Genomic DNA, 16,587 nt, shown 5'->3' on the forward strand with positions numbered 1-16,587 from the left:
ATCGGTATGGCAGATTTTTAAGTGTTCCGCATAAAAAGAAGCGTCTGGCAGAGCGCGTATATTCTCTGTCATTTAAAGAAATAATGAGCTGTTGAAGTGAAGAACCAAGCGTAGCCAGCGCCATGCTTTTATTCTGTTCCACTACTTTCTACGCCCAAGAAATTGGCACGAAACTGCTACCATGCAACAGTGGCAGCTATCAAGTACACCGCACCAATGTGCATGGGCCAGCCGGAGTCAATACATGTGGTATACCGCACACACGTGCGGCGATTTTCCTTGCTTGGATACGACGATTAGCAATGGTTTACAGTGTTGTCGACGTGCATAAACTGTGTTGTGATGGTTTAGAACGCGGTCTGACTGTTCGCAGTCTTTGTGTGTGTACTTGGTGAAAGGGCCTCTCTTTATCACGACGTTTTTGTGCATGCGTGTTGTGTGTGCGCGCATGTACGTGTGTTTGTGCGTACGTGTGTGCGAATTATATATGTAAAGTTACACCACGATCCTCCCATGAGCGTCACCTTATTATTGCGATAGCAATTATATATACACTCAAGGCGAATTTCTGCCGTCAGCGGCGCTGTGAGGTTCCGCACAAAGTCCAAGGACGATAAAATCGTCGCCGCGCGCCGTATGCTGTATGTGCGAGTGAATGCGTGCGAAGGAAGCGCGCCGTCTTCCGTCGCGCTCGAGGCTCCGGGACGACGGTAGGGAAGTGGGGAAGGGGGGGGGGGACGTTTTGTTTTGGACGGCACGGGGCGGCCGCGCGCACGCCCGCCCGGGCCGGCATCTTGAAAGTCATCTGTGACGGGGACAGTCCGCAGCGCGCTGTTTTTCCGCGGCTTAGTTCGAGACGAAGGACCATTCGCTCGCTGCTGCTGCCGCCCTTGCGCACTCCAGCGTCTTGACAGCGAGTTCCCGCGGTCATCGAGTGAGATGTCTTCATGTTTACTTGTGCGCGCGTGACACCAGGCTTGTTAATTTAGTTAGTAATTTAGAGGAACTTGCACAGATCGTGCATATAAATGAGAAAAGAAAGGCAAAAATGAAGACAAAAATATTCCCAGTCCAGTTTTTATTTATTTAACTTATCACATACCCGCAGAGCCTATCAGATATTTTAAAGATGGGGACCAAATTTTAAAGACGCAGGACCATTCGCTCGCTGCTGCTGCCGCGCTTGCGCACTCCAGCATTTTGACAGCGAGTTTCCGCGGTCATCGAGTGAGATGTTTTCAGGTTTGCTTGTGCGCACGTGACACCATGTTTGTTAATTTAGTTAGTATGCCTATATTTGCAAGCTTGTAAGGACGATAAGACTACTATCCTCACTTCGTATAGCTGTCCACTAATTTTCTATCGCAATCGACGCTTTGCCTTCCGGGTGAAACCGCGACTTTCTTTTGGCTCGGCCGATAAAATGACCCAAACGCGCCAAAATATTTTGAAATGCATTACTTCGTCACAATATACCACGAGTGTAGCTCGTGCGCGAAATTCAAAAGAAGAAATATTTGCATTTCCTGTTAACAACCCGTCATTTTCCCGACCTGCTAATCACATTTTTCCCCCGACAAATGAACGCAAATCGAGACTTGAAGAAGTGTGACACCAAACTGAAACAACTTACCGTTGTTCTTTGGTATTCCTTTAAGAAGGCAAGTACCGTTCCCAGGCTACTGATATTTAAAAAAAACTACTCGTTGAGTTGTTGACAGTCCTTTTATTCAAGCTCTCTCGGTATACCAGCCGAAAGTACTGGAAGCCAACGTCACTTTAGGCTCCCCGCCTGCACGGGTTTAATCTTCCCAGGCACCTTCGGTTGCTGGTTCCAAAGTTGTGGGTTCGGGGCTACACAAAGGTATTGGACAGCAGGCAGGAAACGGAGCTTCCCTTCCGGGCTCTGTTTTGCACTGTGCCCCTCGTGTTTCGACTGGAACGCACCTGCGTTTGAGATTGGGTTAGTGTGCGACCGACACCATCTCCGACGACGTCTCCTAGCGCAGGCAGAACAACACACATACGTAAAGGCACGTTAGACAACACACTCTTTGAATCAGCACGGAAAACGACGGCAACACTAAAAGAAGTCGCAGTGACGCCCGAAAGGCGAAGCATTTGATTGCGATAACCAATTAATAAGCAGCTATACGAAGTAAGGTTAGTAGTTTTGTTGATCTATGAAAATGCTTACTTTCGTTTACTAACATTCGCTGACTAACTAAATCAACGAGCTCGGTGTCACGCACCCAGAGGCAAACATGAACACATCTCACTCGATGACCGCGGACACTCGCTGTCAAAACACTGGCGTGATAAAGAGCGGCAGCAGCGGAGAGGGAATTCCCAATTACGAGACTCAGATGGGCTAGTTTGTGGCTGGCTTGATGAAAGATGGTTAAATTGGCGCGTTTAAGGACGGGCGGGACAAAGAAAAAATGCGCAGAGGACAATCCCCGAGCTTCAACTAAGCTTTACTGGACAAAAGGATTACCCGGGCAGAAGTTTTCTGCGCGGAAACATCGAAATAAAACAGAGCCGTGGCGCACATTGTCTAATCACAACAGATGATCATCCATGTCATACATCAGCACAGAGCAGCCTGACCTGCTCAAGATTAAAGACGTCATTCACCTCCTGCTCCGCTCCGCGTTCGCTCTTTCGCTCTGTGCTCCTTCGCTCGTTACGCCGGAGGACGCCGACGCTCAACGCAGGAACGGGATGCCTAGAGAGCTGCACTCTAAAACGCACGAAAGAAAGACACCATCTGGGTGCGTATGCCATCAACTTACATGTAGCAGATCACCAAGCAACGGCGTCTTATAATCTAACAAAGAGATAGACGGTTCCGAAAGGCAGTCATCGCGTATCTTCTGTACATGAAAGGTTTCTGCAAGTTTCGCAGACCCTTTTAGAGTGTCCAGTTCTGGTTAAGTTTTAACGCGACAGCGTTAAGGAGCTCGTGTCGCAGAAAAGCCGGTGTCGTCGGCGCCGGTGTCGGCGTCGGCGGCGTTGGCCGTGAGCGATAAATCCCAGCAGGCCCTTCATGAATAAAAAACAACTTGCAAGATGGGCTGGGTGGGAATCGAACCAGGGTCTCCGGAGTGTGAGACGGAGGCGCTACCACTGAGCCACGAGTTTTTTTTTCTTTATTGCCTCGCTTTTCACAGAGTTTACGAGATCAGAGGAACAGATTAACAAGATAATAGTACCGAGAACCGTCAGCTGTTTGCTGACTACAAGCCATCAGTATCTCGGCATCTGCAACAACATTTCTAATCTTGGAACCCACTCTGGTACATACGACTGCACCTTCTGCACTTCGACAAAATGGGACACCGATTCGCAAAAATATTCCCGAACCGGTCTAGCGTCAATATCCACATTGTGTACAGCAGTCCGAGTTCGCCATATACTGTGCAGGCCCAGGAGCATAACCAGATCGAAAGGCACACCATCGTCGTTTTCGACCGTGAGATAACGGATTCCGTGCGGACTTAATGGCAACTCTTTTTTCAAGGTTCTCTGTAAGATGTCCCAGAAGAACACTCCACCCCAGCAATCTAAAAACACATGCTCAATTGTCTCTGGTTTTTTGCATAATAAACAATGAGTACCCCACGGAACAAATAAACCCTTTTCTTTTAACCACTGAGCCACGAGTTCCATGCTTCAAAGCGGTACAAACGCGCCTCTAGTGAATGCGGTGTTGCCTTAGAAACGAGCTCTTCTAAGGCTCAGGCGTGCGTCGCTTGCTCAGGCGCACATTTCGTTGCCGCGCCGAACGCTGCGTTGCTCGACGCTCACCGCGTCCGATGCGGGGCGCGTAGTCGCTGCGCCGAAGCCCATTGTCTCACATCCCTTGGCGGGTCGACGGGAACGCCTGTCGCGTTCCACTCTTGAAGGCGAAGCTTAAGCGTCCTCCAGCTTTTTTTACTTCTTGCTTACTGATAGCACAGGTTCTTGTAATGCTATAAGTCTAGACGTATCCGATTTATTCTGTTCTCTCCCACATGACTAGTTGACGATGTCTGCGAAGGTGGGCATCAGTGAACACAGTGATGAGGTTGCCCCCGTAGACAGTCGCTTAGTAACCGTTGATACCTTTTTAGACGTTTATCTGGTTGTGTTTAGGAGCTACAGTGACTCTTTTCACCATGTCAACCTAATGAAGACACCCAAAGAGAGTTTTCGGTTTAAATTACACACGTGAGTCGTCCAAAAAAAAATCAGTTTCAGCTCTGGGCCGTCCGACAAGCCGAAGATGCCGCTCGAGTCCAAGAACTTCGAGCCGTCACCTGAGGCCACCACATCAAGAACTGCCGGACTATTCTTTACTAAAGTTTCTTCTTCTTCTTCTGGACTTAGGTAGTTTGTTTTTCAACCAGAACATCTGTGCTGGTCTTTTGCTCCTAGGTAAAAAAAAATCTGTTTTAAGTCATTCGTTGGGCCATTCGAAGATGATAAAGAATTCCGTTGCTTTAAATTCTCTATATTGAGCCCTCACGAAGTCGCGTGCCCACACAGTTTACGGCAGCTTTCAGGAGCAGTCGGCCGTCTCAAAGACGTACGTTTTCCTGCTCTTGTGCTGGCGTTGGCGTCTGAGAGACTTATCAAAAGGGTAAAATCCCGTCCTTCAAGTGAAACTGACTTAATTGGTGAAAAGAAAAAAAAACGGCAGAAAAGTTTCAGTCATGCCATATGTTCATGAACTATCTCACCGCTTCAACAAAATTGCCAAAGTCTTTAATGATGGACGTTGTTTTTTTTTCTACCAACGAAAAACGTGAAAAATCGCGCACCGCAACTGAGATGCTTATCCTATCTAGACTTATCCTAACTGCCTTCCTGGCAGTTAGGATAACTACTGCTAGTTGCTCTGTAAAGCATCGAAACCGTTGTATTTCTTGCGCCGTTGGCGTCGTTCACAATACCACACTCGATCTCTCGCGGAAAAGCCTACCTCGGGCAGACTGGCAACTGCAATAATTACTTTATAGGGAACCCCGACTTCCTTTCTATCAGCGCATTGTTAGGGACGTGGTTGTAACCCTAATTTACTGGCAAACTATACAGACGATATTCGTTCGTGGCCCAACCCCGCTTCCCCCCTGCTGTTTTATTGCGAAAGCAACCGTATGGGCACACCGGGCGCATTTATACCGTCGCGGTGAGGTTATGTATGAAATCCAGGGGCTATAAAATCATCCCCGCGCGCCGTGCGATGTATGTGCGAGTGAAATCGTGCGAAGGTGAGCTGGCGATAGCGGCTCGATCTCGCGCACGCGAGCGAGGAAAGCGGGGAGGAAGCGCGACGGAACAAGCTCCGGGGGCAGGGTATAGGGTGTGGGGCGCGTTGTACTTCATGCCGCTGTATATTAGAGACCTTTAGCGTGTCCGGTATTCGGGCAAGCGCGGGCGGTTTTCCGGTTTAGCGGGGGCGTCGAGGTGAGCGGCCCGATCGGTGGCGCCAGCTGGTGGCGCAAAGCTCAACCACACAAACACAGAGCTAATATTACTGTATTCTGCTTAGCTGCTGGCGTAAATTTACGACAGCGGCGTAATCGTGTTCACAATTACGCCGCTGCCAAAAATTTGCACGAGTGGCGAAGCAGGATGTGGTGAGTTACTGCAGTTTTAGCTATGCGTTTGTCTGGTCGAGCTCTACAACACCAGGCGGCTTCACCGCTCACGTTTACGCCCCGACCATCCGGTAATCCGCCCAAACCGCTCCCGTTTACCGGAATAGCGTACAAGGTAAACGTCTCTATTGAAAGCCATCTGCGACGGGGCCGGAGTCCGCCGCGCGCTGTTTTCACGGCTTAGTTCGCGTTGACGCGAGACGCAGCACGAAGGTCAATTCGCTCGCTGCTGCTGCCTCGCTTGCTCACTCCAGCGTCCTGACAGCGAGTTCCCGCGGTCATCGAGTGAAATGTGTTCGTGTTTACTTGGGCGCGCGTGACACCAGGCTTGTTAATTTAGTTAGTAATTTAGAGGAACTTGCACAGGTCGTGCATATAAATGAGAAAAGAAAGGCAGAAATAAAGAAAGAAATATTCCCAGTCCAGTTTTTATTTATTTAACTTATCACGTACCCACAGAGCCTATCAGAAATTCAAAAAATGGGGGACGGGGGGTCACACAGACGTAGGGAAATAAAGCAGGTCACATGACAAGCACGGGGGTTTTACATATATAACTGTTTAGAGCGCACTCGTACAAAGGTGCACACACAGCTGTCAACCAATGAGAACCGAAAAATAAACAAGATGTGCACGTTTAGCATCGCTTGCGTAATAGTGAAGCCTGAGCACGGTCTAAACACAGCGTAAAAAAATACATAAGGTTTCACGGGTATAACTATAGTGGAGTAAAGTTAAACTCCTTTTGTTATCACGAGACGAGAAAAAAAAAGAAATAGATCGATAGACGGGGAATCATCGCATGTCGGATGTTTCTTTCGTGAACTACTGACAACTGGAAGCCTACACAGTTCTTCGGGCTTCTTAATTCGCAATCATAGCGATGTACAGCTTATTTGAACATTTTTGTGCCACTCAAGGCGCATATCATACGCTCCATAGGCAGCAGGCTCAGAGGATACGTGGCCCAGAGGGCTGATCCGGAGCACGGACATTTGCGAAGTAGCACGGCAAACGGTTTACCTACGGCGCGAAGTCCACAAAAAGTTAAGGACAGTGTAACGCCTACGCCTGTATATCGTTCTCGGCAATGTGCGCTGTCTCTGTAATCATCTGCTCCGTCGGGTTCTGCGAGCAGGTTTCCGCAAGTGCTACTCAAGTGCCTTTAAAAAGGTTGCTCACCCTTCGGCGACGACCACCTGTTTCTCGGCCAAGCACACGAACGACATGCAAGGGTCGATGCCACCAAAGATTTCCTTGTCCTTAATCCTCACGACTTCGTTCTTGCTCGCTGTCGTGTGCAGTACGCAGTATCCTTCCAAAAGAGTGAAGTGCGCCGTAAACTGTCATGCTTTTGCAGTACTTTGCAGACAACAAAATTTTGTTTAAAATTCAGTGATCAATGATTATTTAAAAAAAAAACACTTGCTTTATCTCATTCAAATCGAGAACAATTCTTTACAAGTGCGGTTATTGAACCAGTTCGGTCAGCAATCACTTATTTATTTATTTATTTATTTATTTATTTATTTATTTATTTATCTAAAATACTTTCAAGGCCCGAAGGCATTACAGGAAGGAGTGGGTGAACATAACAAAAAAAGTTGTGCAAGATACAAAGACATATTCAGCGTGGCGTTTCATGAATGCTGGTTTTGAAGGTGTCGGTATGATGGCTGGTATGATGGTATGATCTTTTCTTGTGCTAGGGATGAATGCATTACTACAAAGTTTAGTACGTGAAGACGGCACACCAACTTTGAAACTGTGGTCAGAGCGAGATGATATGTATGACGGTTGGGTGATAATCTGTTCTTTCAACAAAGGGTTGTGGTGATAGATTTTATGGAATAGCGAAAGGCGGAAGCATCTACGACGGAAAGAAAGTTCTGGCAGGTTAAGTGTTGTTTTCATTGAGGTAACGCTAGCATGTCGGGAGTAATTTGACAAGATGAAACGCGCTGCACGATTTTGAATGGCTTCTATGCTGGTTATGAGTGTTATATATGCATATTTACCGGCCGGAAAGGAGACACTTGCTTCCACCCCCCCCCACCCCACAGTCGAAATAGGGGGGGGGGGGCGCTTCCAATAACGCGGGAAACAAAAAGAAAATCCTCTTAACACGAACCACACATTACAGAGCTTGCGCGAGAATTTCGAGGGGCGTGTCGCCGCCCGCATTTCCTCCCTTATCAAGGCAACACTGACAGTAAGGAGAATTTGACATTACAGGAATGTAATCTAGTATTTGCATAATTGCCATGATTAAACACGCACCTTGATCGCATGAATGCTCTTCTTTTTCAGGAATTTCCGAGCAGTTTAGCAACGCATTGGTCTGTCTGCTCACGGTAAGATTGACCCACCACAAGTGCATATATAATGCACTAAATCAATAGCATATTTTTTTTCTTTTATTGCCATCATAAGCAAATGTTTGCCCACTGAAGCTCGAAGACATTTCCCACTAAGCTCCAATTAGCCTGATATGCACCGTACGATTTCCTCCTATGCGTGCAAGGTCAGAATCCCATATCTGCTCTCTCACCGATGATAAGATACCGACAGCGCCTGTTACGTCTGTTCTTTTCTTGGCCTACGCCATTTTGTGCGCTGTTTATCCGTCATCATAGAGGTACAAAAGCCGCGCGAAAAGTGCCCTAATATGGTCACTGCGGACCGGGAACTGCCGTGGCACCTATACATGAACTACGTTTTATTGGTCGTGCGCGGCATTATTCTTCGAATCCTTGCCGACTCGCGCCCCGCATCATTCGTGTTTTGAGCAGTCTCCTTGTTATCTGTAGCAAACTAGCGTTTAGTTCAGATGGAGTGGCAGCATTCGGCTTACCTTCATCCACGCTCACTGCTATGATGCCATTCGTTCCGTCACCGGGCGTCGCGTAAGCTGCCGCCAGCGTCAGTGCAATGTGGTAGGCGGTCGCCGGCAGCATCTCTGGCGAGTACGCGCCGTTGGATATACGAGCGAGTTCTCACATATCTGCACGCGAGGCTTCCTATACGGTGTATAGCCATCGCAGCGGAGGCAGCTCCCTTTCTGTGTATGAATAGAACATATGGGAGCATCGCTATGGAAGGAATTAAGCTTGGCCGTGCGCTGCGGTGAAAGAGACGAGTTTGAAGGGATATTTAGCTGCCACTTCAGGTGATGCGTCTTTCTATGCCATCCCTTCTTCGTTCAAGTGCAAGCGATATGGAGAAATGCCACCAATATTTCTGATATTTGTGATGGCCGTTCGGGTATTGACACATACAAATATGTTGTCCTCCCTATTCTTAAAACATTACTCGCAGAATTTCCTGTGGGATTTATCTAAGTGATGCGCAAGCATTTGCTAGTAATCACCTGTTGTTGTAATCACGCCGTTGGATATACGAGCGAGTTCTCACATATCTGCATGCGGGGCTTTCTATACGGTGTATAGCCATCGCAGCGGAGGCAGCTCCCTTTCTGTATATGAATAGAACATATGGGAGCACCGCTACGGAAGGAAGCTTGGCCGTGCGCTGCGGTGAAAGAGACGAGTTTGAAGGGATATTTAGCTGCCACTTCGCCACCGCTTGCGTCTTTCTATGCCATCCCTTCTTCGTTCAAGTGCAAGCGATACGGAGAAATGCCACCAATATTTCTGATATTTGTGATGGCCGTTCGGGTATTGACACATACAACTATGTTGTCCTCCCTATTCTTAAAACATTACTCGCAGAATTTCCTGTGGGATTTATCTAAATGATGCGTAAGCATTTGCTAGTAATCACCGGTTGTTTCGGCGTCGTATGCTGCTGTGTTTGGCATAACAGGAAGAAACACTGCGAAAAAATCGTGAAACGGAGAAGCGCGGTTGCAAAGTGAAATGTTAGAACTTATAACACGAGACGACGACGATGAGGTTGTCATGTTCACGGTGTAAGAACAACATATCTTCTTACACCGTGCTCATGCTACAGATAACTCCCATGTGGACATGGGATGAAATGACGAGATACATTTTTTAAATGAAGCAAATATGCACAACGCTTATTGTGTACCCTGTCTCTTGTTTGGTTCTCGCGTTTCATCTTTACCTTCAAATTGGATGATGTCTTTGGATGGTGACGCTGCTTCGTGGAAGATGAGCACTGGCCGATGCGTGCTGTAGCACGTGACGTAACCGAACAGTGACACGTCTGGTAGACTTCGTGCGTAGACGTGGTCGATGGCGCTGCCTACTCTCGATGCGAACCATTAATTATTAACCATTATCAACCGTGTATACTCTGGCGGCGGCTGCGTATGGCGCGGACGCGTGGGCCCTATCTTGAAAAGCTATCTGTGATGGGGACAGAGTGCGCCGAGTGTTGATAGGCTGTTTTAGCAGAGCGTTTTTGACGGTCCGCTCCGCTCAGCGGGCTAGCGGAAGCGCAAGTGCGCATGCGCGACCCGTTCAGCAGTGAGCGGGCGAGCGGACGGGAGCCCCCTCACCGCTAGAAAGCTTTCTCAGCGGAGCGCGGCGAGCGCGTCAAGCGGGTCTAGCGAAGCAAAATGGCTGCCCCCAGTGCTGCTGGCCCGTCCACGAGGTGGTTTGAATCGGGATTTGTAAAGCGCTAACCTAGAGTACACTTTAGGAGACACGAAGATCTTCTATTTCGGGAGGTTGTGGCCATGAAACCGTTTCAGAACCATGCTATGTGTGCACGTTTGTTTATGCGGACTACGTTTTAGGTGTATTGAAAGAGCAAAAAACCTTGTCTTGGCTACAACACAGCGTAACGGCTTCGTTAATGTAAGGATTATTTATATATATAAGAAATGAAAATGCAATGTACTGCGTGAAATGCCTTCAGACATTTGAGCAATTCCAAACGTATTATTTTATTGCGGCAATTCTTACAACTCGAATATTATGTTCATAGCGGTTTTACCTTCTGCGGCAAGGTGGCGCGTCAGGCAAGCACATGCCTTTCGGACGCAGCCGGGCGCTCCGCTAAAACTGATTCTTCGTCCGCCGCTCCGCTAACTGTGAGCGGGTACGCGAGAGCGGAGCGGACCGTCAAAAACGCTCTGATATCTTCGTGTGCGCTGTGTTCCCGCCGCTTAGTTCGCGTTGAAGCGGGAGGCAGCACGAATGGCAATTCGCTCGCTACTGCTGCCGCTCTTCCTCACGCCAGCGTTTCGACAGTGTGTCCGTAGTTATCGAGTGAGATGTGTTTGCGCGTGACACCATGCTTGTTAATTTAGTTAGTAAGCGAATGTTTACAATACGGCCGATAAAACTACTATCATTTATTCGTACAGCTGTCTATTAATTTGCCATGGCAATCGATGCTTGGCCTTTCGGGCTAAACCGTGAGTTTGTCTCTTTTAACGCGAAAGCGTTAAGGGCCCCGTGTCGCGGAAAATCCGGCATCGGCGTCTCGCGTCCAACGTCGACCATCACTTCGGCAAAAGTCACTTCGAGCCACGCATACCCAATCACGCAGGCCCTCCATGTAGCGCAAAGAAGTTACTGAACTAACTGAATTTCTCAAGGTAAGATACGTCAGAAAAATCGTAAAGTACGACTTGTACACAACCTACAGACATGATAGCGTCGGATTGTAATTTGAATATACGAGAAAACATAATTCTGTTACGCGGAAACTCAAAACAAACCAGTTTTCAAGCGTTTCTGCCATCCATGGAGTGGCCATGGCCTCCGAGATTATTTCGCGCACATCTCGAAGGGCATAAAGCAGCGCACTCGGTTCCTTGCAACACCTTCAGACGGCGCTCGCCTCCGCTGCATCGCGGCCCATACAAGAGGCCCCGTTTCTACCAGAAAGCTCACCTTCGTTCATAGCATTCGCCGCCAGTATTTCCCGCTAAATATTACGGTTACATAAGCTGCAGTTGCCGGGAAGCCTGAGAGGCAGTCGGGGATCTTTGAATGCCATCACATTCCACTCTTAAAGGCAAAGCTTAAGCGTCCTCCAAAATTTTCATCGATTTCGTGTACCTTTTCTTTTTGACGCAGACACACGGTAGCCAGATTTAATTGTTATAGCCACTAATGCGACATGGGAACATTGTAGTATTTTATTTTGGCAAAGGAACACACATAAAAGTTAAGGTTGGGGCAGCTGCTTATTGTTACGTTTGAGTATAGTTAAAGTCGATAATGCTGTAAGTGGGTTCGACTGTGCCTCTTTTTCTAAACGAAATGTTTAAATGTTTGTCCACTCTGCTTTTCACATGCGATACAGTTATGACGAGATTTTCTTGGCACTTGATATTCTAGTAAGTGGGTTCAACTGTAGTTATCTGCTCTGGACACAAAGGGCAAGTACCACATCTGAATGCGGCATTAAATACAATACACCACAAGATGCCACCTGTTTGCCAAATTTGAGCATGCGCAAGCGGGAAGTTTAGCAGAAACAGTCATTAAGATCTGGCTTATTACAGTAGCATTTGGTACTGTAGAGGCAGCTAGGGAAGTGGCACCTCTATGACACTCGTAGCACCCCTTTCCATTATGGCAGGAGAGTTATGGAACAGGCATTTTATTTCATCCATCCAAAATCTCTGAACACGCATCCAGCTTCAACCCAAATCCAAACACAGCACTAAACATCATGCACATTCATGTTCATTTTTTCCATACATCCCATAATATGCTTCTCCCAAGGTTTCAGTAGCATGTACAAAGCAACACCATGCAAAGATGTTCAGCTACCTCTAAAGCACTGCCCAACAACATCTGGGCCTGTCCAGGAAAAAGGAAGACATGGTGGAAACACATATTAATATCATATAGACACTTATATCCACCTCAAACAACACATTGTTGTAAAAGAAGCATGCAAAAGCCTCAACACAGCAGTGTCAAAAAATAATTAAGTGCAAGGTGAAAAGTGTCACTGAAGGAACAGACTTGTTTCCAGCAAACAGATCCTTCATTTGATAAAAATCTAAAAAGATAAAATAAATTTTCCCTCAACATTCGCTTGGTGCACATTACATATGTAATGAGGCAGAATACATTCGAGAAAACAGAGAGAAATGTCAAATATAAAAATTTAGAGAGCACAACCTGGATGGGACGCTGTAGCCTCAGGGCACAAGACTGCATATGTGGATCAGTGAAGATTAGTCACTCACGGCTGAACAGCAGATCGATAACGAGCAATGGGCCAGTACAGAGAATTAAGAGCAACAATGGCAATGGCCTCAACAGACAGTGCCACAGCATTTTAACATATGCAAGGCCCTATCTCCTGGCTACACTAACTTTTTATTTCTGACCTTTAAATGGTGGGATGGCAACTATTTTAATCGGGACAAACTACTCAAGTTTGCAGTCAGCTAGTTGCAGTGACCCAGCAGCTCTTAGTAGTGCAGTTCTCTATACCTTGCCGAGTACTGTAGAAAATTCTATGCCCGCAGGTGCTGTTCCAAGGCGCAAATACCCAAGCCTAGATGCTATCACTGTCTCAATGGGTGCGAAATTCTGACAGGTAGGTAATGGCAAAGTATCAACAAGTAGTTAAGTAGTTTTACAGATTGTGTAATATGTAGGAACTACAAGGTGCACTACCTGCACAACCTGTTGCGGCAAGAGGGCAGTGGGACTGACAGTTATAACACCCCTTAATTTTTTACTGCTCCCAAAATTCTGCCATAAGCTGAGGACCATGCTTTCTCTGTTCAAAGTTGTATAGTACTGTCGAACTTTTCTTGCAGCTGTGCCTAAAACATTATTTACACTATTTCAAAACTTGGACCAGCCTTGGAAGTTCAAGCAACTCAAAAGTTACATTTTGCAGCAAAATGCTGCATAATAGCACACTGAAACTTAATAGAATAGTGGAACTGCCAGTATACCATAAATAGTGATGTCACAGAATGCAGCATTATATATTTGAGTGCTGGCCGAAGCTGAGCCCACAATTAAGGTCATGTGCAAGCTAAAGGGCAAATATAAAGCTGCCTTTGTTTCACTTCATCAGAGACAAGTGATAACAGTCCTTGCAGATCTGTCTAAGGGCTAAGTGAGACATGCACTAGAGCTGTGAAATTCCAGGACTAGTAGACACTACACGATTCATGTAGTAGCTGCAGTACTCTTCTCTCAGCATGTGCATTTTCTATTATGCTTTTGCCTGATGTGCCCCCTAACAGGGCTGATGTGCCCCAACTACAGAGGCACCTATAGTGCACACAGTCAGCTCAACTATATCAGATGAAGTATGGAAAACACAATTCTCCAAAGCGAGTTAAGATACCACAGGGTATCTCACAGAAGATACATTATGCGTGCCAACATGCAACTGGCACAGTGCAATGCATGACGACTTGAGACACTTACAACGAGGCTCCTACTTAAGTTGTTCTGAGAAGCTCATTAGACATCAAAGCAAAGCGCACAGCAAAATGCAGCAACTGTGTAGTAGTTGGTTCGCTACAATAGATACTAAACATCTGCACTAAGCCCTGCAGATGGCACCTTCAACGAACTCCAAGTGCCTTTGATGAACTCCAGGCACCTTATTGCTCCACATGTTGTTCATTAGTAATTGGTCATGTGTTCCCATCTAAAGCTAATTCAGCTTAGTCAACATGTTAAAAAGTGTCAGACTGCGACACATTTGCAGTAGGAACCAACAGTTGGCTCCTGGCAACATTTCCTGTAATAAAAAAGGCATTCCGCAGTTTGATGGAACAGGAAATGTGAATCGATGCCAAGTGGCAGGACATTTCCACTTGACAGCTGTTAAAGCTTCTGCCTGACTAGCAGTACAAGCTTGCGAATGCAAACACATTCGCCGTCACAATAGCCCCACGAGCTGTTGCGCTCCAGAGTCACTGGCCGGAACCAGGCTCGCACGATCGAGCTTTTTCCTTGAGAACCAAACAGGAGATGAAATGGGCTAGGGCAGAGTCCCCAAGTGTCATACACGGCGCGCATGCGCCGGTACCTCTGTTGCTATTCTGTAACAGCCCCCCGTTGTCGAGCACTGTGACGGGCCATTGATCTGGGACGGCCGTCACAACCGACTGCAAGCGATGCGGGTCTTGCGTGGCTCTCGCTTGCTCGGTCCTAATGATGGTGGCAATACCGCTCGGCACCCGGTACTGGTGCTGTCCGGGCACCGAGTGCAATTGTCACACGGCTGTCTCCTGGCCATCTTCTGTCTCCGTGTGGTTCGAGTTGATGCTGCGAGAGAGTGTACCACCATGTGATTCAGCCACACAGCATCCCACGTATCGACACACTGAATGAAAGCACTAGATGAGGCTGAAATGGTGGTCCACTATACTTCATGACCCTCTCACAGTTTACCTGGCAGAAAAAAATCGCTCATTCATGGAGAGGATGGTAACAGCAGGAAGAGCTTTATTTTGTGTTTGTGTGCGTTGCAGCACTAATGACATTGTTGCTTGATATCATGGCCTTGAACATTGAGTTGCACATCTTTTCATGAAAAGTTATCTAAACATTGCCATATAAAATATCCTATACGTAAACATATACAAATGATTCGCGTACACATGTGATACCGTACCAAGAGAGCATACAGATATCTGCCCCTACTGTCTACTGTGCAACTGTTACTGTACTTCTCCAGCATTTGAATGATGGGCAGTATATAAATGTACCTAAACTCTGTCTAGACATCAGTGTGGCCTACCGAATTATTATTAACAAAGCCTATTCCTCACTGCAGGCTCACCACACAGCAATGATCAGTCTAATTCAGTCAGTTGACTATATTCAAAACACTAAAGTGACAGAAAGAGCGAAATATGTTTGTTAATTAAAACACACACACATATATATATTTATATAAAGGCAATCCCTGTGGTGTTTCCGGTGAGGTGCTTAGACAAATTGCTTCACACTTCAAAAGGCAGAGAAAGAAGATTGTTAGTATATGTCAAGAATAACTTGTTTGTAGTTACTGTGGCAGGTTAAATGTCACCAACATTTAGTGACACATGCACCATAAATTATGGTGCTTTATTAATCAAAAACTGCATGGCAGAGTGAATTTTGTGCAAACTTAAACCTAAGAAAACATTGTGATACAATGGAAGAAATAACCATGCAGTTTCTAAATGAGGCCATGCCATATCACAGAAAACTTCTTGGACTGCCGTCCATAGTAATTTTTTTTTTATTGAAACAAACCCAGGCAGCAGAGCACAGAACAAAACGATTAAGGTTGCCAGCAAAGCTATGTAAGAGAGCCCATTCAACTGAAGGCAATCTGACTTGTGGAAGCATTGTGCAGCTCGTTTAGTCACAATTTTTGCTTCTCTTGGCATAAAACAAACATCAAAAGATTTCTAACAGGTTGATTCAATCATTTTTTTAGTGTCCACTTAAAGCCTGTCCAAATTTAAGGTACATTACCACTGTGTGTTGGGAAGACTCAGGTCAATTGGGTGTCACACAACCGAGCCGTTTTCATGCATTCAAGCTGGTGGAAACGTTGCCGCATCTTTGCAAAGGCATGCTCTGCATTTGGACCATACGCCCACACACAACTGATATGTATGCATGAGTACAGATACGAAATTATGGGAGCTGTTCTTACTACCAGTATAAACACCAGCAATGAAAATAGCTCGCTATACTCGGGGACAACTTTCTGTGGCAATGAGGGGAAAGCCACAAAAGCAAAGCGCACACAAGTGGGTGTGCTTCTGAAAAACACCCCACGTTTTCACCTGCACTAGCTTAAACTGGAGAAGAGAAGACAAACACCTTATGTACAACAGCAAAATTAAATGAAACACACCACTGAGTGTTACATTTGGCCTATTTTTCTGCTTTTCTCCTCCGCCTATGGGCAAATGCGAAACCGCCACACAAAAGAAGTTGCGCTGGTTCAGTATCTGTGACAAGAAACTATAAGTGTTGTCAGGCAGTGCCGGACTACTTGACGCGATCAC

The 16,587-nt window shown here is 46.5% G+C and overlaps 2 protein-coding genes across 2 annotated transcripts in view; both read right to left on the reverse strand.

The window, feature by feature from the left end:
• Positions 1–1,706: 1,706 nt before the first annotated feature.
• Positions 1,707–8,685, reverse strand: LOC139061232 (uncharacterized). Its single transcript, XM_070540916.1, has 3 exons — positions 8,500–8,685; positions 6,828–6,960; positions 1,707–1,947 (listed from the first exon to the last, which is right to left on the reverse strand). Exons 1-3 carry the CDS (start codon positions 8,600–8,602, stop codon positions 1,803–1,805), a joined length of 381 nt encoding a protein of 126 aa, XP_070397017.1. The 5' UTR covers positions 8,603–8,685; the 3' UTR covers positions 1,707–1,802.
• A 3,490-nt stretch (positions 8,686–12,175) lies between these two features.
• The window catches only part of Nmnat (nicotinamide mononucleotide adenylyltransferase), a 29,734-nt gene continuing 25,322 nt past the window's right edge, over positions 12,176–16,587 (reverse strand). The window contains exon 8 of the mRNA XM_070540915.1: positions 12,176–14,845. Coding sequence (XP_070397016.1) covers positions 14,794–14,845 — 52 coding nt within the window. The 3' untranslated portion in view covers positions 12,176–14,793. The remainder of the gene's footprint in view (positions 14,846–16,587) is intronic.

Source organism: Dermacentor albipictus, chromosome 6 (genome assembly GCF_038994185.2).
Source record: "Dermacentor albipictus isolate Rhodes 1998 colony chromosome 6, USDA_Dalb.pri_finalv2, whole genome shotgun sequence".
In the NCBI taxonomy this organism is placed as follows: Eukaryota; Metazoa; Arthropoda; class Arachnida; order Ixodida; family Ixodidae; genus Dermacentor; species Dermacentor albipictus.